General features: G+C 49.5%; 1 protein-coding gene across 3 annotated transcripts in view; it reads left to right on the plus strand.

The window, feature by feature from the left end:
- Vsig10 (V-set and immunoglobulin domain containing 10) overlaps positions 1–23098 on the plus strand; it is a 32566-nt gene that overhangs the window by 982 nt on the left and 8486 nt on the right. For 2 of the 3 annotated variants that reach the window (XM_076922573.1, XM_076922574.1), the window contains exons 2-5: positions 4973–5254; positions 13220–13522; positions 16561–16821; positions 21151–21444. In XM_076922573.1, the coding sequence (XP_076778688.1) occupies positions 4973–5254; positions 13220–13522; positions 16561–16821; positions 21151–21444 (1140 nt within the window). The remainder of the gene's footprint in view (positions 1–4972; positions 5255–13219; positions 13523–16560; positions 16822–21150; positions 21445–23098) is intronic. The other variant, XM_076922575.1, reaches the window with a different exon arrangement.

A 23098-nucleotide genomic window follows, 5' to 3' on the forward strand; every position in this document is an offset into this window, starting at 1 on the left:
CCTTGGCTATCCTAGAACTCACTCGGTAGACCAGGCTGGCCTCGAACTCAGAAATCCGCCTGCCTCTGCCTCCCAAGTGCTGGGATTAAAGGCGTGCGCCACCACCGCCCGGTGTGGCAAAAGTTCTTAACTATTGGGATCTTAGAATGTACTTAGCTGTTTTGCTTTTACAACTTACTTATTATGTTTGGTTTTAGCTGTCGTGTAAAAAGTCAGTACCATTTCATTTCCCGTAACCTAGGTTTGCCCGAATATGTGTGTGTGTGTGTGTCGGGGTGGGGGGGATCTGAAGGTTTGACAACACAGGCTCTCCCACCAGGGACTGGGCAGCGGTCGTCTGTGTTATCTAGGTCATGTGACCCCCAAATTTGTTTCACTTTTTCTTGCTGTTTTATTTCCCGGTCTTTTGTGGCCGTGGATTTATTTTATTTTATTGCGGATGATGCATGTGTCTTAGGCAGTCATCGGCCCTTAGCCACACCACCAGCTCCAGTCATGGATGGTACCTGACGGCCTTGCTGGGCATTTGGCGTTACTGGGCATTCGACTTAGTGATCCTTCTACTATAAGCGATTGGGTGGGAGTTAGGGGTCACTCTCAGTCTTCTTACCAGGTGTTCTTAGTTTCGGTAGCTGGGAGGAGCCTGAGTTAAGAAAGTGCCAGAATGAACATGCTTTCAGAGTATATGATTCTTCCCACCTGCAGACCTCCCTCCAGATGTCCTGGTTCCTTGCTTGAGTCATGGTCTCCCTATGTAGTTCTCAGCGACCTCAGATTTGCCATCCCCCACCCCAGCTTCCGTGGTGCTGGGGCTCTAGGTCTGAGCCATCAGCCCTGACTTTCTGCTCCGTAAATTTTAGGCCCAGACCCCCAGGCCTGCTTTCCCTGTGTGCTAAATGCCCAGGGGCTTGCTGGATATTCACATGTCACTCTCTTTTTCAAGCGGAGAGGTGGGACAGGTGTCTGTCTTCTGATTCAGCTACGCGTGTCATTGGTGCTTCAGCTTGTCACCTGAATGTGTGCTCCGGGCCATGCTTGGGGAGAATTACTGGGAAGAAATTCCTGTGTGGGTATTACTCAAGCCGTGTAAATAAGGATAGCATCAAGACTGGTGGTCATCATGGGGCTGGAGATGCAGCCTGGTAGTGGAACACTGGAGCTGAATGAAGAGAACCATATTGTAACCCTCCCCCCCAGCCCCCAGCCCCGAGAGTGTACATCTCTCCCTTGTTGCATAATGCAAATTTAAGGTTGGACCCACAACAAAGAGTCCCTTGGACAATGGTGTCAAACTGGCACAAATGGTAGTCTATCTTGAATTTATTACATTTTAATTTATTTCTCTGTGTGTGAGGTATGTATGTACCATGGCGTGTGTGGTGGTCAAAGGACAACTTTGGGGGGTAGTTCTCTTCTTCCACCATGTGGGTTCCAGGGATCAGGTTTAGTGGCATCTTTGCCCTATTACTAGGTTTTACTGTCTCGCCCTGCCCAGTGTCTGAGATCCAAGTAAATCCTTCTGACCCAATGCACTCGAGACTATGACTATCCCACATCACTAGGGACACATGTGGAGCCTGATGTGGCATGTATTGGATCCTTTGTGTATTTCAGATCTACCCTATCCTCGTCCGAGACAGACATCACCAATCGATAACTGTTCTCTGAGTCTGATCTGCTTCAGTTGCATCCCTTGACTAGATGACCTAAGGCCATATTTGGCTTCAGTACTTAGAAGCAGGGATGTGGGAAGAGCCAGGAGGAGATTGACCAGGTCACTGATTTCTTTGGAGACAATATTAGCCCAGTTTTCAAGGTTAAAGTTTCAGGAAAGTTATTCCATGCCAGGGGCTTAGGATGGGGCAGCTGTGTTAGTCTGAAGGATGCTCCGAGCAGCTGGAACTCTGCAGTTCATCTTTTCCTTGGTAGAGGTTGCCAGGTGAGAACAAGCATTGGTAGGTAATAATTTGAAAATGATCCTTCCTCAGCTCCCCACCCCCATCCCTCCTTCTTCCCATCATCCTTTTGGAGTCAGGGTCTGTCTTCTTAGCTCAGGCCAGCTTTGAACTTGATCTTCCTGCCTCGGCTTTCCAGTTCCTGGGATTGCAGCTGTGTGGCACCAGGCTCAGCTGTTGCAGACTTTTAAATTATCACTCTGAAGTGTTTCATGCTGTTTGAGAGTGGCTGGCAATAATGGGGTTCTCTACCTTATAGATACTGGCTTACAACCCTCCCACCCAGAGTCCCCTGTAGTTTCTGGCTTTGAAAGCCTTTTGAAAGTAGTGTAACTAGGATGGGCAGAGACTTAGGGCTTCTTGTGACCCTGCCCAACTTCTGTCTTTTGAAAGGAGCCTTTTCTTATCACAGGAGGAACCCGGCTCAAGACACTCCATGGCAAGGTTGCCAAGAGGCAGGTGGCAGTTTCTTTTTGCTTATAACAATTTTATTGAGATATAATCTACATACCATAAAATCTACCCTTGGGCTGGGGTTGTAGTTCAGGTGGTAGAAGGCTTGTCCTAGGTCCCAGAACCCCATAAAACCAGGTGTGGTGGTTGTGCACATCCATCATCTTGGGACTGGGGGACTGGATACAAAAAAATCCAAATTTTATGGTTTATCTTCAGCTATGCAGTGAGTTCAAGGCCACCTTTGAACTGTTTCAGATCCTGCCATAATAAACTCTAAAAGAAAACAAATAAAAACCACTCTGTTGGGCCAGTGACATGGCTCAGTGGGCAGAGGAGCTTGCTGTAAACTTGGAGGACATGAATTCCGTCCCTGGGCACCCTCCTCCATCCTCCCAATGGTAGAAAGAGAGACCCAACTCCCTGAAAGTTGTAGTCTGACCTCCACTTGTATACAGTGCTAACGGTGGGTAGTATCTACCCCTGTTAATTACCTCTAGGACATTTTTATCAGCCCACCGGTGTGTGCCCAAATCCCTGTCCCTGTGACCTCTCTAGAATTGGGTGTCAATTGTGGAAAGTTCTGGAATAGTTCCCTTCTCAGGAAAAAAGAGTGTGTTTGTTTCTTGTTACCTACTAACCAACCCCTGGTCAGCTGTCGTTCTGAGCAGGTGTTGGAAATGCCCTCTGCCCCTGAGTAAGGGGATCATTTTGTAGCCTGCCCCCCAAGACCTGACCTCCTGCCTCTTCGTTAAGGGTTGGGATTCCACATGCCTGTCACCACAGCTGGCTTTGACTTGACTCTCTCCCTCTGCCTTGGACTCTGGCTCCTTCTGAACCCACCCTGTGCTTTCTTGTCTATCGGGTCCAACTTTCAGGTCTTGCCTGGCATATATACCCAGGCAAGCTTGGAGTGCTTCTTGTCTCCCTGTTCCTCACATCTATCCTTCCTCCCTCCATACCTGTTTTGTGCATGTTTTCCCACTAGCTTGGAAACTGAACGGTTCTCTCATTGGTCATCAGCAGATCCCCAGAACACAGCAGGAGACTTGCCTCCCGTTGTCTGGTGTCTGCATAGTATGTTGTCAACCCATTCCTTCCTAGAGAGCTCCCAAATGGTTAATCCAGGGGGAAGGACACCAAGATCTTTTCTTCTTCTTCTTCTTCTTCTTCTTCTTCTTCTTCTTCTTCTTCTTCTTCTTCTTCTTCTTCTTCTTCTTCTTCTTCGTCTTCTTCTTCTTCTTCGTCTTCTTCTTCTTCTTCTTCTTCTTCTTCTTCTTCTTCTTCTTCTTCCTCCTCCTCCTCCCCTTCCTCCTCCTCCTCCTCTTGTTCTTGTTCTTCTTCTTGTTCTTCTTCTTGTTCTTCTTCTTCTTCTTCTTCTTCTTCTTCTTCTTCTTCTTCTTCTTCTTCTTCTTCTTCTTCTTTTCTCCTCCTTCTCCTCCTTCTCCTCTTCCTCCTCTTCCTCCTCCTCCTCCTCCTTTTCTTCCTCCTCTTCCTCCTTCTCCTTTTCTTCTTCTTCTTCTTTTTTTTTTTTTTTTTTTTTTTTTTTGAGACAGGGTTTCTCTGTATAGCCCTGGCTGTCCTGGAACTCACTCTGTAGACCAGGCTGGCCTCGAACTCGACACCAAGATCTGATCCCCCCACCCCCACCCATCTGGTTGTCTAGGCAACAAGACTGCTGACTAATATTGTGGCCTGACAGATGGGCCACCTGGAGAGAGAGGGTCATGCTTATTGTCCAACACTTTTGGGGTGATTGGATAGGCTGCTCTGCTGATCTTGCCTGATCTAGAGCACTGATCTGGGACCTCTGAGAACCCTGGCTCTGCCCCCATGCAGGGTGCATTCTTGATCTGCAATTGGAGCTGCTCCTGTCCTCCCTCGTGGACCCCAGAGGATGGAAGGGAGCCATTGGATGATGTGACACTTCTGCCTTGTATGTGGGGTGGGGGTGGGGGACCATTTCTGTTGCTGTGATTGACTAAAATCAACTTAAAGAACTAGAGGGTTTGTTTTGGTTCACAGTTCCCAAGGGGTGTTGCATGAAAAGGCTAGTCACAGGAGTCTGAGGCTATTCCCTCTTGGTGCATCCATCCGGAAGCAGAGAGAGAACCGGAAGTGTCTCCTGTGACTCACTTCCTCCAGCAAAGCCTCACCTCCTAACCTTCCCAAACAATGCCACTAGCAGGCGGGGCGTGGGGATAGGGTGTGTGTTACGGGAACCTGTGGGGGATATTTAACATTCAAAGCATACCACTACTGTTTAAGATGTTTGGTAAAATAGCTGGGAATTTAGCTCAGGCTCTGGTTCAATGCCCAGCAGTTTATAAACTGGGCAGGGTAGCACAGACTCCGATTCCAGCGTTTGGGGAGGGGAGACCAAAGTTCAGCCTGGGCTACTTGAGACTCATGCATGCGCCCACGCACGCACCCATTCATGCACGTACACACGCACACACGCACACTGTACGTGCTATTAGAAAATAAAGTCTTACTGTTCCCAAAGGGTTGTTGCCCATCAACCAAAAAGAAAAATAATTGACAGCCCAACCTTTTCTTTCCAGACTTAGAGGCTGTGGCTGTCGGTGAAGTCCATGCGAACGTTACTCTGCGCTGTGGCAACGCATCAGGATCCAGGGGCCTGGTGACCTGGTACCGGAATAACTCAGAGCCTGCCTTCCTGGTCTCCTCCAATTCCAGCCTTCCTCCGGCTGCGCCCCGTTTCTCTCTAGAGGATGCAGGTGCCCTGCACATTGAGGCGCTGAGACTGGAGGATGACGGCAACTACACCTGCCAGGAGGTTCTGAACGAGACCCATTGGTTTCCTGTGCGGCTTGAGGTGGCCAGTAAGTGGGACTGGTGGGGATGAGTTTGGGGAGGCGGCGAGAGCCTGTGGAAGAGGTCACTGTCAGGAATGTGGGCTTTAGTGACAGATGATTTCGGTCTGGGCAAGTTGGAGGCCAGCCTGGGATACACAGACCCTCCCTGTCTCAAAAAAAAAAAAAAAAAAAAAAAAGCGGGGGAACTATAGCCAAGGTTGTCCTCTGTCCTCTACACACGTCTCCTCTACACACATGCTCGCACACTTGCCGACAAATGCACAAGTGTCCCTGAAGTCAAACAAGACCTCGTACTCCCTAAATACATCCAATGCTTTCTGAATTGTGAGAAGTCCTTCACTGGGAAATGTAGACCAGTGGTTGGTGCAGTTTCTCCATGAAAACCGGAGGTAGGTGCCCCTTTGCGCATGTGCAGCAGAGTCTCCCGGGATCTTCCCTCCTCTTCCCTCCCAGACTGTCCTGAGCCACAGACACCCCCGCCCCCACTGCTTGCTCATCAGTGGTCATTGAGGACAACCGTGGCTCTGATGGAGACTTGGCCTCATTTTTGCTCACAGAGTGTGAGGGTGTTGTGAACTGATGGGACTACATCCTGGGAGGGCCTGGTGCTACCTGTTGCCAATAGTGAGTCCTCCGAGGGCTACACACCTGGCTCTGGTCTAGGCCCTGTTGGCTGTTGTTTTCTCGGCGTTCGGTTTTATCACCTGAAGTTCAGGGTCACCAGGGAGTTTTGCTACATCCCATGCGCTGATAAGGGAAACTGGTACAGTGGACACGACCTTGGCCTTGCGCGTGAGGTCCGCTGCTTAAGCAGGTGACTCGATTCCCGTGGGAAAAATGCATCCCAAGGTCCCAGCAGTCACAGTGCACCCTGGTCTTTTCCTCCTCCCTTCTCTCTGGTTTATCGGTCCCTCCCTTTTTTTTTTTTTTTTTTTTTTTTTTGAGGTGGAAGGTCGTGGTAGAGATAGAGAGGGTATGTCTATCAGACTGGCCTTGTATCCACAGAGATCTGCCTGCCTCTCTCTCCTGGGTGCTGGGATTAAAGGTGCAGACTTTCCACCCAGCCAGCTCGTTCTTTCATGAGACAAAGTCTTGCTATGTAGTCCCTGCTGGCTGTAATTTAGGAGTAGGGTGTTTACTTAGTTAGAGCAAGACCATGGCTTTTGATCGTTCAACCAAAAAGGGGGAGAGGGTAAAAATGACCATGTTTGGGATGATATCCCATCACTCTAGAGAGAGAGGTGGGACAGCCATGAATTCAAGGTCATCCTTGGCTACATAGCAAATTTGAGGCCAGCCTGTGCTACTCGAGATACCCATTTCAGAAAACCATAAAGCAAAGGGCAATGACCACAAAGTCCCTCACGCAATCCTCCTGCCTCCCCAGGACTTGGGTCACAGGCCAGAGTCCCCCCCTTCTCAGTTTCCATCTGGGTGTTTGACGGGACTCGGGGTCAGACGCTGGCTTTTCTTTATCTTTTCATGTAAATGGTAGATAACTTGGTCACATGGCTCTCTTTCTTTAAGGAGAAAAGTTTGCAAATGCTCTGTGGCCTTGGGAACTAGGGAGGAAAAATCCCAAACCGTTCTGGGCTGTATAGGTTCTTATCTGTGAGTGACCTTGGTCATCCAAGACGTGTGCCATAGAGGTCTGTGTCCAGCTCTGTCCACCAGGCTGCTTGGCGTCTCTTACCTCCTGCACCTGGGGGAGTCCGGTTTCCTGTAAGCCAGGGTGGGACAGATTTAGCCCACCCGGTGTGGGCACCACAGTGATTCACACCTAATGAATAGTAGTGTACTGTGTGGTGTCTGAGGGCGAGATGGAGGCTGGGCTGTGGCTCAGTGTGTAGTGTTTTTCTCCAATGCATGAAGATCTGGGTTCATCCCCAGAACCACGGTAGAGCTAAGTATGGTAGTGCACACCTGTTCCCCCAAGACCCAGGAAGTGGAGGGTAGGATTAGTCATTCAAGGGCTTTCTTGGCTAGGGTGTTCATGGTCAGCCTGGGCTACATCATGGCTAGCCTGGGCTACATGAGACTCCGTCTTTTTTTTGTTTTTTATTGTTTAGATTTAATTTTAAAGATTTATTTTTAAGTGCATTGGTCTGCACGTATGTTTGTGCCAGGGTCCCAGATCCTTTGGAAATGCAATTATAGACAGTTGTGAGCTGTCGTGTGGGTGCTGGGAATTGAAGCCTGGTCCTCTGGAAGAGCAGCTACTGCTCTTAGCCATCTCTCCAGCCTTGAGACACCACCCGCCCCCCCCCAAACCCACCCCACCCTCTGAGTGTGTATTTGTGTGTGTGTATGTGTTTGGGGTTTTGTTTGTTTCTTTCTTTTGGTTTTGTTTTGTGTTTTGATTTTTTTTGAGACAGGGTTTCTCTGTGTATCTCTGGCTATCCTGGAACTCACTCTCTATAGATTAGGCTGTCCTTAAACTCAGAGATCCGCCTGCCTGTGCTTCACAAGTGTTGGGATTAAAAGCATGCACCACCACCACCACCCAACAAGACCCTGTCTTTAAAAAAAAAAAGAAAAGAAAATTATGGGGCTGGAGAGATGAATTGAGAGTCAAGAGTACCAGCTGTTCTTGTAGGGGACTCAGGTTTGGTTCCCAGCCCCTCCATGGTGGCTCCCAACCATCTGTAACTGCCGTTCCAGGTGACCCTATGATGCACTGGGCATGCTCCTGGTGCATGTGCATCCATGTGGGGAAAACACCATATATGTAAAGTAAAAGCAAGCAAACATTAAAATAAAGTCAGGATAGTGTAGGACCACAGTTGCCTTGCAGCTTCTTTACTCTGTTCCTAAATATCCAGAAATCCTCTGACCCATATTCCAGGCTTGGGATGAGGAGGACCAACTAACTGAGTGCTTGCCCACAATAAGGTTGGAGAGACTGCAAAGATGGCTCCGGTGTTAACTAGTCCTGCAGCCTTGGCGTTTCTTGCAGTCTCTTCTTGGTGCTTCCGGGACATCTCTTACACGTTTGGGAGCTGAGTAGAGGAACCAAATGGGGATTCCAAAAACCAGCCCGTGAAAAACCCCGGTCAGGTCTCATGACTCCTGGGCAAGGCTCAGCTTGGGTCCAGTTTTCTCAGACAGTTGCTGTGGTCACACTGGTCTGGATTGGTAAGAGGGCAGTGCAGAAGCAAACTTGTATCTGCCAAAGCCCCTTGGCCATCAGCTGGGGCTGGGGGCTAGGGTATGCTCCTAGCATCCTGTGTAGCTGTGTTCAGTGACTTCTGACAATGGGCGTTTCAGGGAAGATCCATGCTCCCTGAATTGAGCCTCTGTTAACTGAGCCCTACCTGTTGGCGAGTGTCACCGTAGCGTCATGGTGCAGGCTCCTGGAGAGAGGGGGCAGTGGGCACATTGAGGGGAAGATCATTGGCTCCATCAGAAGTTGATGCACTTCTTGCTTGAAGTTTTATTAACTTGGGTTTGAGGTACACCTGGGTGCTTAGAAGAACTGGAAGGGAGAGATAGATTGGGCTCCGGATTTAGGTTTCATACCAGGGAGTCTAGGGTGAAAGCCAGTGGACACACGAGTGAAAGTGGAATTTAAGGAGCTTTGGGTGTGGTGTCACAGACCCATAATCCCAGCACCTGGGAGGAGGAAGCAAGAGGATCAGAAGTTCAAGGTCATCCTTGACTAGGATGCTAGTTTGGGGCTAGCCAGGGCTACCTGAGAAAACCAACACAAGCCACAACAAATGCATTATGTAAGGCTTAGGGTGTGGCTTAGTGGTGGACTGCTGCCCAGCCTTACCAGGCCCTGTTTTAACCCAAAGCCTCAGAGCAGAACAAAAGGCTTGGGTTTGGGCAAATGGGTTCTCAGCTGGTAAAAATGGTGTGCATATTATACAATCTACAGTTCGTGGACCTGAGCCTTTCAGATGGGGCCATATTCTGCCCATGGCACCCCCTGGGTGGAGTGAAAACCCCAGGGGGTCAAGAAGACAGACTCCTTATAACTGAGACTCCATCCAGGGCTTCGGATGACCTTGGAGCAAAGAACCATTCAGGAGTTTCATTGGGGGGGTCTCAATTTGATTTTTAGAATTCTTTTTAAGTAGCTATTTTAACCTGGTTGGGTGGTACACACCTTTAATCACTGCACTTAGGAGGCAGAGGCAGGAGGATGGCTGAGTCTGCAGCCAGCCTGGTCTATGTAGTGAGTTCTGGGCCAGCCAGGACTACACAAGGGTTGGGGTGGATTGTCTTCCAGCCACACCAGGTGAGACCCTGTGTCAGAACACACAGGATTGATTCTTATTTATGTATATGCATGTATGCCATTAACACATGGATGTCTCTGGAGACCGAGGAGGGCTTCGGGTCTGTGGGGCTGGACGTACAGGCAGTGAGCCTTCTGGCATGGGTGCTGAGAACAGAACCCAGGTCCTCTGCAAGAGTCGCAAGGACCGTAAACTCCCAGCTGTCTTCCCAGTTTTGACTTTTTCTTTGAAACCATTATTATTATTATTATATTATTTTGTTGTTGTTGTTGTTGGTTTTTTGAGATAGGGTTTCTCTGTGTAGCCCTGGCTGGCCTGGAACTCACTCTGTAAACTAGGCTAGCCTCGAACTCAGAAATCCACCTGCCTCTGCCGCCCAAGTGCTGGGATCAAAGGCGTGCACCACCACTACCCGGCTTATTATTATTTTTACACTTTTAAATTTAATGTGTGTGTGCATATGGTGCTCAGGAGGAGGTCAGAGGACAGCATGTGGGAATCATTCCCCTCCTTCCATTATGTGGGTATCAAATTCAGGTCGTCAGGCTTGGTGGCAAGCACCTTTACCTCCTGAGCCTCTTGCCTGCCCTCTTAAATTTTATTTGTATTTTTGTGCTGGGCAGAGTAAGTACTTGCCTGTCAGAGGCCAGAATACAGTTCCCAGGCATTCTTTCTCAACTTCCCCTGGGTGGGCAGGGTTTCTCGTTTGTCCAGCTGTACTGTGTACCACAGGCTAGCCTATCTCTGTGAATCTGACTCCGGTTTTGAGGTCTGCGTGGCTGGTGTCTTTACCTGCTAAGCCGTCTCCTGTCCCGGTGTTACTCTGTATAAAATTTATTCTCCTGCCTGCCTTTTTTCCGATGAGTCTCAGCAGCAAACTCCACTTCCTAGCTGCGTTCTGGAGGTTGACACTGTCCAGGCCAGGCCACCAGAACCTGGGAGACCTGAGGTATGCGACCTGAGTCACACGACCTTTGCCAGCTCAGGCGTTGGCTGCCAGTACGTCAGTACTCCAACCGAACCCTGTTTGGTTGGCGGGATGCCAATAGAGGACACACCCTAGGACCTGTTGAGCGGCATACCTCACTGACTAGCCAGCTGAATGGGCATTCTGGCGCCTCCCGGGCCACCATGAGACCCCTAGGGGCGCTACAAAGTATAGTTCCCACAGATCCACCTGATGGGGATGTCTGGCCAGGTGTATAATCCCATCTGTAATCCCAGCAATTTGGAAGGCTGAAGCCAGAGTATCTCAACTTTGAGGCTAGCCTGGGCTACTTAGTGAGGTCTAGGGAAATAAGGTACTTTAATTGAAGAGCTGCATAGAAAAATCTTTGCATCCCACAAATGACATTCCCCCCCCCCCCAACCCCCCACCCCCCCCCCCCCGAACTATTTCTGAACTAAACTCCACAGTGGTAGCTGAGTTCTTTTGCTGAAGCTTCAGCCTTCTGGGCTGTTTCTAAAAGACAGCTCTCAGAGGCAAGGGGGTCCGCGAGGTCACGCTAATGCGAGCCGCGTTGGGAGTGCCCGTAAGTGCCGTTTAATTGGCAGAGTAATGATGTAGATACATTTCCTTTCTTCTTCCTTTTTAAATACTTGTTTGTTTCTTTGTTTTTGTTTGTTTTTGAGCAGGGTCTTGCTGTGTAGTCCTGGCTAGCCTACAACTCGGTAGGCACGCTAAACTGGTCTTGACAGAGATCCACTCACCTCTCTCTGCCTCTCAAGTGCTGGGATGAAAAGTCTCTCTCCCTCTTTTCATGCTTCTCTTTCTCCCCCTCCTTCTCTTCCTCCCCCTCTTCCTCTTCTTCTCCCTTCTTCTTTTCCCCTTTTCCTTCCTCTCTTCTCCCTCCTCACCCTTTCTCCTCTCCCTCCTCCTTTCCCTCCCCCTCTCCTTCCTCTACCTCTCTCTCCTCTTTCCCTTCCCTTCCTTTTCTCCTAAGACTCCTCTCCCCCTCCTCTCCCTCTTCCTCTTTCCCTCCTTTTCTCTCCCTCCTCCTCCTCTTTCTCCTCCCCTTCTTCCCTCTCCTCTTTTTCTTTCCTTCTCCTCCTCTCCCTCCTCCTCCTTCTCCTAGTACTCCTCTTTCCCTCCCCCTCTGCCCCCCTCTGTTTTGTGATACACATCACTGAACCCAGTTCCCTGTGCCCACTAAGCACACATGTGCCACACCTCTGAGATGCTTCTCCATCAGGGAGATGTGTTTTTTACCAAAGAGAACTTAGATCTTGGATGTACAAGGTACTGCAGCACAGGGTATTTTGGAGATCAAAAACAAACGATCAGGGCTGGGTGGGGTGTAGCTTGTCAGTAGGATGCTTGCTCTCCTCGCAGCATGTATAAGGCCCTCCATTTCATTCCCATCACTGAAAAAACAAAAAACAAAAAACAAACAAACAAAAAAAAACAAAAAGAAGTTCAGAAACAAAGGTGAACTAAGATAAGGTCCAGCCCTTTGTAGAGAGAGCTTCCAGCACAGCAGGCTCCATCATACAAACTCACTTGGCGGGCTCAGTGGCCCTGTTTGGAGGATACTGTCATCACCCCCATTTCACAGAGGGAGAAACTGAGGCTAAACAAGGATAAGTTAAGTTACCCTTAGCCACACAGCTGGAGTTCAGAGTCACGCCTGGAGTGATCATTTTCTGTCTATCAGCATGATATGCAGGGGAAGGAGGGAGTTGCAGGCGGGTAGCAAAGACCAGCCTCGGGTCAAGGACAACTCTCAGGAGCTAGCATGTCCAGTGAGGAGAGAGAAAGTAAGCACACTGAGAGGAAGGGCTCCAGGCCAGCACACTCGGAAAGGCCCAAGCTTTAACTGGGCTCTGCTCTGCCCCACGAGAATTCCCCATCTCTGAGGAAAGTGGGTATTTTGTGAGCACATTGTGGAACAGGCTGAGGCCCAGTGAGCCACAATAACAGGTTTGAGGCATGGTGGATACGCTCCTGCCATCTACATTTATGTCCTGGGGGGGGGCTGGTGGGGGGGCTCAGCAGGAGATCAGTCTCAGGCCCAAATTGTTACTTCTTCTTCTGTGCCTTGCTGCTTTTTTCTTGGAAGGGATAACGTTTTATAGGTTGGGGTGTTTTGTTTGCATGTATGTCTGAGCATTGTGTGTGAGCCTGCAGAGGCTAGAAAAGGCTGTCAGAGCCCTGGAGGTGGAGTGAAGGACGGTTGTGAGCCCCTGTGTGAGTGCTGGGGATAGAACCTGGGTCGTCTGCAAGAGCAGCCAGTGCTCATAACCGTTGAGCCATGACCCTAGCCCCTTGGCAAGGTTTATATGTATGTATATGTGTGTGTGTAATATATATATATATATATATATATATATATTTATATTTATACATATCTGTTCTGTGTGGAGTGTGGAGGTCAGAAGAGAGCATCAGATCCTCTGGAATTAGAGTTACAGGTGGTTTCAAGCAACTATGTGGATGCTGGGAATTGAACTTAGGACCTCTGGAAGAGCAGTCAGTGCTCTTAACCACTGAGTGTGTCTCCAACCTGGAAAGTACTCTTTTAAAAAGGAAGTATTGCCTATCCTCAGCCAGTTTCATTTAACTGTCCAAGACCAAATGAGCGAGGTCTTCTGGACCCTGCGCAGCCTTGGCACACAGCGAGTGTCCATAAGTCTATGGTTCTTGTTGTCTGGTTCCCTTAGTGCTGTGGAGGCCCTCGAACCCCACCATGTCCGTTCCTCCCCATCCTCGCTCCCCTGTCATTCCCAGGTGGCCCCGCCCACATTGAGGTGAACATCTCAGCCACCGGCACCCTCCCCAACGGCACCCTGTACGCAGCCAGGGGCTCCCAGGTGGACTTGAGCTGCTGCAGCGCTGCGCAGCCTCCACCCGAGGTGGAGTGGTGGATCCAGACCCACAACAGCACCCCGGAGTTCTTCGGAAAGAACCTGTCGGTCAACAGCTTCACGCTGATGCTGATGTCCCAGAAACTCCAAGGCAACTACACCTGCTCAGCCACCAACGTGCTCAGCGGGAGACAGCGAAAGGTGACCACCGAGCTCCTGGTCTACTGTGCGTAAGCAGCACGCCCCTCCGTGAACCGCGTCTGTGCGTCTGTCTTCCTTTGAGCTTAACACTGCTTTCTTCTGCCTCGCACAGTTGCCTTTACTCTGTGGCTCTGCAGTATGTTTGAGTGTCCTGTTGCTTTTCAGGGCTGTATATAATACTCTTAGTGCACGCCCATGCCCAGATTCTAACATGCCTCATTGCCTTCTTCAACATACATGCGCATATGTGGACTGTAGCAGAGCCTTCAAAGCTTTAGAGGGAAATTAATACAGAGCTTTTATACGTTTAATAGTTGTATGTTATTTATACAAATTATTTCTATTATTTATATGAATTATTTCTATTATTTATATAAATTACTTATATAATTTATAAAATTAGAAATGAATTTATAGTTTAATAATTTTTAATTTATTTATAATTTTATGCATATAAATACATTTATTTTTAACGAGGGGGAAAGTATTAACGTTTCAAGGTATACATAAATTGGTCATGGTGGCTTATCGCTGTAGTCCTAGCATTTGGAAAGCTGAGGCAGGAGGATCATCATGAGTCTTAGGCCAGTTTTTGCTATGAAGTAACTGTCAAAAAAAAAAAAAAAAAGGGCTGGGAGAGGAGGCAGCTATTGATAAAGTGTTTACCCCACAAGCATGAGAAATGTAGTTTAGTCCCTAGCACCCATGTAAAAAAAAAAAAAAAAAAAAAAACAGGGCATAGCAATCTGTGTCTGTACCCCCATGCTGAGGAGGCCAAGGCAGAGGATTCCTGGGGCTCACTGGCCAGCCAGTCTAGCCTACTGGGCGCGTTCCAGGCCAGTGAGGAGACCCTGTATCTGAAAATAAGGTGGAAGATCCCTGAGGAACAACATTTAAGGGTGACTCCTGGCCTCCACATGCACCTGCACACATGTGCATACTTGTACACATGCGTGTGAGCATGTACACACATACACAGTGCACACGTGTGCACTCACCACACACAAAGGCAGAACTTTTTTTTTTGCTGTTTAGTACTTCGGTGGTGGTGTTCAGTCATCAAATCCAAGCAGCTTTTGGGTGCACTAATAAATGACCCCACACATCCAACTTATGGGAAGGAAAGGTCTCTTTGGCCTCATAGTTGTAAAGGATCCAGTCTGTGACTGGTTGGCCTTGTTGCTTTGGGGCACATTGTGAATTGAGCACATGACAAAGGGACTGGTTCACATCACAGCTAGGGGCAAGAGAGACAGGAAGTGGCTAGGGTCCCACAATCCCCTTTGAGGCCATACCGACCACCCAAAACCCCTCACTAAGGTCCCATCTCTTAAGGTTTCTACCACCTAACAGCAGTTCCAGATTGGGGGTGTCACAACCCAGAACGAATGGCAGAGGAAGCCTCAGCCCCATCGGGTAGCCGTTTCACCCTCTGATCGTGAGCTCCAACAACCCTGATCCCTGGGTTTGCATATTTTGGACTTTTCTGTCCCCCCTTTTTACATTATTTACTGTTTGTGTGCATTTATGAGGGCACGTGTGTGCCATGTAGAAGTCAGAGGTAATCCAGGGATCAAACTCAGCTGGTCAGGCTTAGAAGCAAGCACATGTGCGTGCTGAGCCATCTCACCAGCCCCTCTGTCTACTGACTCTCCTGGGTTTTTGTTTTGTTTTGTTTTTCTTTGTTTTTTAGCTCGCCTGCCTGTATGTAATTGCACTGTGCGCATGTCTGCTGCCCAGGAGGGCCAGAAGAGGGCCCTAGATCCCCTGAAACTAGAATTACTGACAGTTCTCAGCTGCCGTGTGGGTGCTGGGAATCGAACGCTGGTCCTCCACAAGAGCAGGCAGTGTTCTTAACCACTGAGCCATCTCTCCAGCTCACTGTGTTCTTATCTCAGATGCCTTTTGGTCCTAGTTAATGCTTTGTAGTTGTTGCTTTGTCTTTTCGAGACAGGGTTTCTCTGTGCAGCCCCGGCTGTCCTGGAACTCTCTCTGTAGACCAGGCTGGCCTCGAACTCAGAGATCCACTTGCCTCTGCCTCCCAAGTGCTGGGATTAAAGGTGTGTGACACCACCTTTAATCGCTATCTCAGGGTTTTTAAAAAAATAATGTTGTAAGTGTATGAAGTGCAGGTGATTGGAGGTTGAAGGCTAACATTTGGGAGTTGGTTCTCTGCTTCCAGTGTGGGCTACAGGCATTAGAGTTGGTGATAAGCCTTGCATGGAGATTGTTGTTAACTCACTGAGCCATCTGACACTCTTGCTTTCCTCTTTCTCTTCCTCTTCTTCCTCCTCCTCATCTTCCTCTTCTTTCTCTTCCTCTTTTTCCTCCTCCTCCTCTTCTTCTTCCTCTTATTTTTCTTCTTCCTCCTCCTCTTCCCCCTCTTCCCCCTCCTCTTCCCCCTCTTCCCCCTCCCCTTCCCCCTCTTCCCCCTCCTCTTCCCCCTCTTCTTCTTCCTCCTCCTCTTCCTTCTCTTTCTCCTCCTTTTCCTCTTCCTCCTTCTTCTTCCTCTTCTTCTTCCTCTTCTTCCTTCTCTTCTTCCTTCTCTTCCTTCTCTTCCTCATTAGTGTCTCTATATCCCAGACTATCCTCGAACTAGATAAGTAGCCAAAGATGACCTTGAGTTCCTAATCCCCCTGCCTCAGCCTCTGCAGTGTTAGTATTACTGACAAGTACCACCACAACCATTTTGTGGGGTACTGGGGATTGAACCCATGGCATTGTGCATGTTAGGCAAGACATGTACTATTTGAGCTCCCCCTCCCCTCTCCTTCCCTCCTGATAGGGCCTTTCTGAAGGTAGATTAGGTGGCCTTAATGGCTCTCTGAGACCCTGATGCTGTAGTGCACATACAGAGACACACACACAGACACACAGGCAGACAGACATACAGATGTTCACACAGACATACATATACAGACATAGACACAGATAGATACACACACAGACATACACAGATATATGCAGACAGAAACACTCCCACAGACACACACACACACACACACACCCTGCTGTCTGACTCAGACTCTGAGATGAACCACACTCTCCTCTACTCTTTTGCAGGGCCCCCTTTGTCAGCTGCTCCTCAGTGCTCGGTGGAGGTGTCTTCTTCAGAATCAACTACCCTGGAACTCATCTGTAACTGGGATGGGGGATACCCTGACCCGACCTTCCTGTGGACTGAGGAACCTGGAGGAACGATCATGGGGAATTCAAAGCTGCAAACACTGAGCCCGTCGCAGCTGTCAAAGGGCAAGAAGTTCAAATGCGTTGGGAGCCACATACTGGGACCAGAGTCTGGAGCCAGCTGCGTGGTACAGATCTGTGAGTCTGGCTTGCTTTGTCCAGGGGTTGGGGTTCAACTGCCTTCCTTTCTTTTCAAAGAATCGTTTGATGGTAGTCCTGGGAGAGGAAGTCAGTGTTGGAGTACCCAGAATTCCTCCCGTTTGTCCCTAGGCTTCAGGGCTATTGCCTTCGATGTTTAAAGATGTCTAAAGATGCCCGGCTCAGGTTCTTTACCTCAGCAGACACTGGCTGTGTGTCTGTGCCCTCCGTTTCAGTCACTCAGTCTGGCACGCCGATCAGGACAGATATGATGCCTCTGTTTGTCGTCCTTATTATGTAACAGAGGGCCCCCCTCCCCGCCAAACTTGGTAGCTTAAACATATTTTGCCTGAGGATTTTTGGTAGGGTGCGATTGTATGTCTCTTCTAAAGAATGTGAAGTGTTGGAGGGCCGGGGGTGGGGGGAGGGCGGTATGGAAGTTCAGGTGCTGAAATCATGAAAGATAAGTCTTCCTGGGTGCTCACTCATAAGCATGGCGAGCTGTCTCCTTTCCACATGGTACTGCCCTCTGTGGGGCTGCCAGAGTGTCCTCTTGTGGACCCACCCTCCTAGCATGGTGACCAAGTTTCCAGAGAGCCAGTGATACAAGAGGGGGTGAGCCAGGCAGAAGTGACCCTTTGTAGGACCAAGCCTTGGGAGTCAGTTGGTCTGACTTCTCGGTTTTGTGCTGGAGATGAGACTCTAGATCTCACACGGCATATAGTACTGTCTCCCACACTGACATCCGCTAGCCCAAGATCCTGTCTCTTGAGAGATTAAAAAGGAGCTGGGCAATGGTAGCTCACGCCTTTAATCCCAGCACTTGGGAGGCAGAGGCAGGTGGATTTCTGAGTTCGAGGCCAACCTGGTCTACAGAGTGAGTTCCAGGACAGCCAAGGCTACACAGAGAAATCCTGTCTCGAAACCTTCCCCTCCCCCCTAAAAAAAAGAAAGAGATAAAAAGGAAATTGGGGCTGAGGGCAGAGCAAAGCCACAAATTCTATGCCCAGCTCCCATTCCTCCCCCACAAAAGGGGGCGGGCTTACTGGATTGACAGGTTGGTTCTGAGTTCCTGGGCTCAAGTGACCCTTCAGCCTCAGCTTCCAAAATAGTGGGACCACAGACAGAGAGTCACCATCATCCACTGCAGCCATCTCAAAGTGGCCTGCAGGTCAGTTTGTTAAATCATTTGTGAAGGGCCACCCTCGGCAGCCCATCATATGAAGGCCCTCAAATCTGTGCTCACTTGCCTGTGGATCTCCACAGGCCCCACGTCTTCTGGAGCCTTTCTTCCTATCCTTGCCCTCTATATCCTCTCAGATAAACCCTTGAATGGATACGTGCCATGCTGGTCAAGGGTGTGTGACAGTTTGCGTATGCAGCTGTTATACCTGTATCTATGTGCACCCCATGAGTGTCTGGTGCCCTTGGAGGCCAGAAGAGAGCATCGGATCCCCTGGAATGAGTGTCTGGTGCCCTTGGAGGCCAGAAGAGAGCATCGGATCCCCTGGAAAAACAGTTAGAGATGGTTGTAAGTCGCCATGTGGGTGCTGGGAATGGAACCCAGGTCCTACGCAAGAGTATAAGTGCCCTTGTCTTGGTTAAGGTTTCTGTCGCTGTGGTGAAACACCATGACCAAAGCCAAACACATCAGTGTTGGTCATGGAAGTAACTAACTCAGGACAGGAACTCAAGCAGGGCAGGAACCTGGAGGCAGGAGCTGATGCAGAGGCCATGGAGAGGTGCTGCTGGCTGGCTTGCTCCCCATGGCTTGCTCAGCCTGCTTTCTTATAGAACCCAAGGCCACCAGCCCAGGTATGGCTCCACCCACAGTGGGCGGGACCCACCCACAATGGGCGGGGCCCTTTGCTGTGTCAATCATTAATTACTACATGCTCTAAAGACTTGCATAGCGCGTGCAGCCCCAACTTACAGAGGCCCTTTCTCAATCAAGGCTCCCACCTTTGCTGTGACTCCAGCTTGGGTCAAAGTTCACGTAGAATTAGCCGGCATAGCTCTTAACTGTTCTCAGCCATCTCTTCAGCCCCGCGTGGGTGATAAAGAGTGAGCGTGCTCTGCTTGTCAGTACTAGTCATCGTTGTGACCTTTGTTTGGGGGTTAGGGAGAAGTCCCTGGGGGAGGGGAGCGCTCATTTAAGGAAAAAGCAGCCATTTCTGAAACTGGTTTGACAGCCCCAGAAGGCTTGCTACTGATATTGGCAGGATCCAGGAGGAGAACTAAATGAAAGCAATTTTACAGTTGGGGAGGGTACCACATGAGGAATGGTCTTAAAGCATCCATGCATTAGGTACGTTGAGGACCCCTGTCCTAGCCCATCCCGGAAGAGTATGCAGACACATGGATCACTTCCGGCTCTTGGTACCTCTCTCATCCGACTCAAGTCGGATGACTCCACGGTGTTGTGTGGCTTTCCTTGAGGAGACGAAGCATCTCCTCACCCTTAGCTACGGCACTGGTGTTGAACCAAAGATAAGATCCACCTGAGTCCAGCTTGGCGAGCCACTGAGCTTACTGGGCCTTCTTGCAGGAAGATGAGAGGTTGCTGGGGGAGCACAGCATGGTGACCCAGGGAGCACGGCATGGTGTGACTCAAGTACAGAGACCACGTGAGGCTGTAACTGCCTGAGCATTTGATCTTCCCTCCTCCCTCGTGCTAGCAGTGAGAGGAAATAGCGTGGTAGGAGGCCACAGCACTGTCTTGTAAATCATCCAGGGCAGCCTTGTGGAAGACAGAATAGTGTTCCACTGTAGGAGGCTGCGTCCTGGTCCCTAGAGTCTGTATATGTTATTCTGGATTACTGGGTGGTCCCAGTGTCATCCTGTGCATCCTTATAAGAGGGGGCTGGGAGGCCAGAATCATGGAGTAATGGGATCACAGAAAGAAGATATTAAAGGGATGTGAGGAGGGCGTGGAGTCAAGAATCCCAGATGTCGGGCATGATGGAGCATCCCCGTAACCCAGCCACTTGTGAGGCAGAGTCACTTAGTTAGTGAGTTCCAGGCTAGCCTGCTCTACATGGTAAGTTTCAGGCTAGCCTGGGCTACATAGTGAGACCCTGTCTTAAACAGAACAAAACATAAAACCAAGAAAGAGAAAAAGAGGGAGTGGAGGGATGGCTCAGCGATGAAGGGGGCTAGCTTTTCAAGCTCACGAAGGACAGAAGCCCATTGTAAGGTTCCAGTTTCCAGGCGGCTTGCAAAGCTAGTTCCAGAGGGATCTCATGCCTCTGACCTTTGAGAGCACCCATACACGGGCACATATCCACCCCGACCCCCGTGTGTGTCACATACGTGTAATTAAAAATAAAAACACATACTCAAAAAGAAGGAAATCTGAGTGTGGAGGCAAGGAGGCTTAGGAGTTCAAGGCCAGCCTCGGCTACATAACAAGTTCAAAGGACAGCCTGAGCTCTGTGAAACCTGCCTCAAAAAATGAAAAGCAGAAGGAACCACCTGTAAGGCATGGTCTCCCGGGAGCATGCAAAAGGAGGCAGCTTTGTTAGCGACCCAACTTTCAGCCCCACAAGATCATAGAGTTTATGTCATAGGACTGTCATGTTCACGGTCCTAGAACATACCTTTAAGCCATTGGTCTTTGTTGGCCTGTGTGTCAGTGTTTAACATGGTCAGTGTACTTATATTACTTTATATCTGTGTGTGTGTGTGTGTGTCTGTGTGTGTGGACGTGCGTGTGCATCCACATGTCACAGTGCAAGCACAGAGGTCAGAGGATAACTTTGCCGGTGTAACTTTCCCCTTCTTGCCATGTGCGTCTCGGGGAACCAGCTCAGAACCTGGGCTTGGCCACAAGCCTCTTTACTCACTGAATCCTCTCACTGGCCTGTGTACTTTTACATAGATGTGTAACATGCTGGGTGACAGGGCCTGGTGCTTGGGTCTCAGGGTCCATGGTCGGCAGCCTATTTGGTTTCACACAGAAGTGTAATGGTGGTGTGTGCAAAGCCTCCCTTCCCAGGTGTCTTCTTAGTCCTAGGAAAAGTGGGACAGGAGGTTACCTTTTGTCCTGGCTGAGAAACTCACTCGGCTTTCTTTGTGCCTCAGTTTCCTTCTCTGCAAAATGGGAATAAAGTCAAGGTACTTTGGAGAGTGAGTATGGCTCATTTGCATATAGTTCCTTGTGCACGGTAAGTACTTGATAGACGTTACGCTTTATTCCGGAGGACCAGCACCTGTGGGAATTACGAACATTGGGTTTTTTTTTTTTTTTTTTTTTGGCTGGGAAAGGATAGACCATGGCTCCGCTCTTCCTAAAACGTTTGTCTCTGTCTACCCTCTTCTGATCACCAGCGAGCCCCTTACTGGCGTCCCAGCCCATGAAAACTTGCTTCGTGGGGGGCAGCGTGACACTCACCTGCGAAGTGACAGGAGCCAACCCACCTGCAAGGATCCAGTGGCTGAGGAATCTCACGAAGCCAGAGGCAGCCATCCAGCCCAGCAGCCGCTATGTCATCACCCAGCAGGGCCAGAGCTCCTCTCTCACCATCCACAACTGCTCCCAGGACCTGGACGGAGGCTTTTACTTCTGCCGGGCCGACAACCCCATTGGGGTTAGGGTGGTAGACTTCTGGCTGAGTGTGAAAGGTGGGTGCTCAGAGGGGCCCCAAAGGTTAAGAGCCTTAAAGCATCTGGTACCATTGACAGGGTGGCTTGGGGGGGCCTCCCTTCATGGGCCATGGTCAATTGAAGATGGTGTATCACTTGCCTGTGCTTTGACAGGGTGCCTGAGAAAATTAGTAAGGCGCCAATAAAATTCTGAGGGCGCCAATGTATGCATAGAACACACAAAGAATTACACCTCTGACTCATCAAAGAATATGTACTAGAACATGCATACGTACATGTGTGCATGCATGGTGGTACCCGCCTGCAGTCTTAGCGCTCAGGAGGTGGAGGTCACCTCTGCTGCATAGAGAGTTTGTAAAGGTGGCGGACGCCTGAAATTCCGAGCTCCAAGGGATGCCAACTACAAACTCAGTATCAGTCATCTCTCAGTGACGTGGAAGATGCTGTGTGCCCTGCAGTGTGAAATACCCCAAATTTAATTCTCTTTACTTGTTGGTTAAGGTTGTCTCAGCTAAATAGAGAGTTTGAGGCCAGTCTAGGCTCCAGACCCTGTCTGCAAACAAGAAAGGAGGGATGAGGAACTGGAGGGCGGGAAGGAGAGACGGAGGGAGGGTTCCGTTACACCAGAGCTGCCGCTTAAATGTTTGTCATTTTTCCAGGACCCCAGGTGTGAAGATGCATAAAACAGGTGCACAAATCAAACATTTACTGTTAATAAACCATGAAGCAATTTTTTTTTCCTTTAGGAAAACATCTTTGGGATGTACATACACTTTGGTCGTTCTTAAAACCTGAAAGCAAATCAGCCTAATGAGATAGACACACATGCTTGCTTTTACACGGAGAATTAAATAGCAGGCTGGCGAGATGGCTCTGTGAGTGGTTGCCAGGTCTGACCTCCTGAGTTGGATCTCTGGGACCCACGGGGTGGAAGGAGACATCCGACTGCCTCACGGTGACCTATGACCTCCCTGCACATGCTATGACACGCATGCACTAACACATGGGCACACACACAACCACATGCAATGAAGAGAATTAAATTGGGCGAGTATTTCCCACTGCAGGGAGAGCACAGAGCGTCTTCAATGTTGTGCGGCGTTGACTGATACTTTGATTTTTGTCGTCAGCGTTGTCAGAGTACTTGGGATTACAGGTGTCTGCCACCATGCCTGGCTTTCTCACGGTTTCTTCTGACAGTTTAACATTCTCCCACCACGGTTAAGGATTTAATTCAGACTTGATTTTTGTGGGTGGTGTGCGGTTGGATCAAGTTTCTTTCCTTCCTTTGGCCCCTCCCACGTTGCCTAGGTTTGAGTCAGCTCCATCTGTCCCCTGCTTCCTTTGTTCCCTCTTACAACAATATCAAGATCTTCTCCTGCCTGTTTTCCGTTTGAGACAGAGTTTCTCTGTGTAGCCCTGGCCAGGCTGGAACTTCCTCTGTAGACCAGGCTGGCCTTGAACTTGTGATCCTTCTACCTCAGGCCTGTGTCACCACTCAACATCCACACTTTTGTCTATGTGTAGCCAGTATCTAAATTTTCTGTCCTGGACAGGCAGTGGTGGTGCATACCTTTCTTTGCTCCTCGCCCTCCTGAGGCAGAAGTGGGCGGATCTCTGAGTTCTGGCTAACCTTGTCTGTAAAGCTAGTTTCAGGATAGCCAGAGCTACA

The sequence above is a fragment of the Arvicanthis niloticus genome, chromosome 24 (assembly GCF_011762505.2).
Source record: "Arvicanthis niloticus isolate mArvNil1 chromosome 24, mArvNil1.pat.X, whole genome shotgun sequence".
NCBI classification, from domain to species: domain Eukaryota; kingdom Metazoa; phylum Chordata; class Mammalia; order Rodentia; family Muridae; genus Arvicanthis; species Arvicanthis niloticus.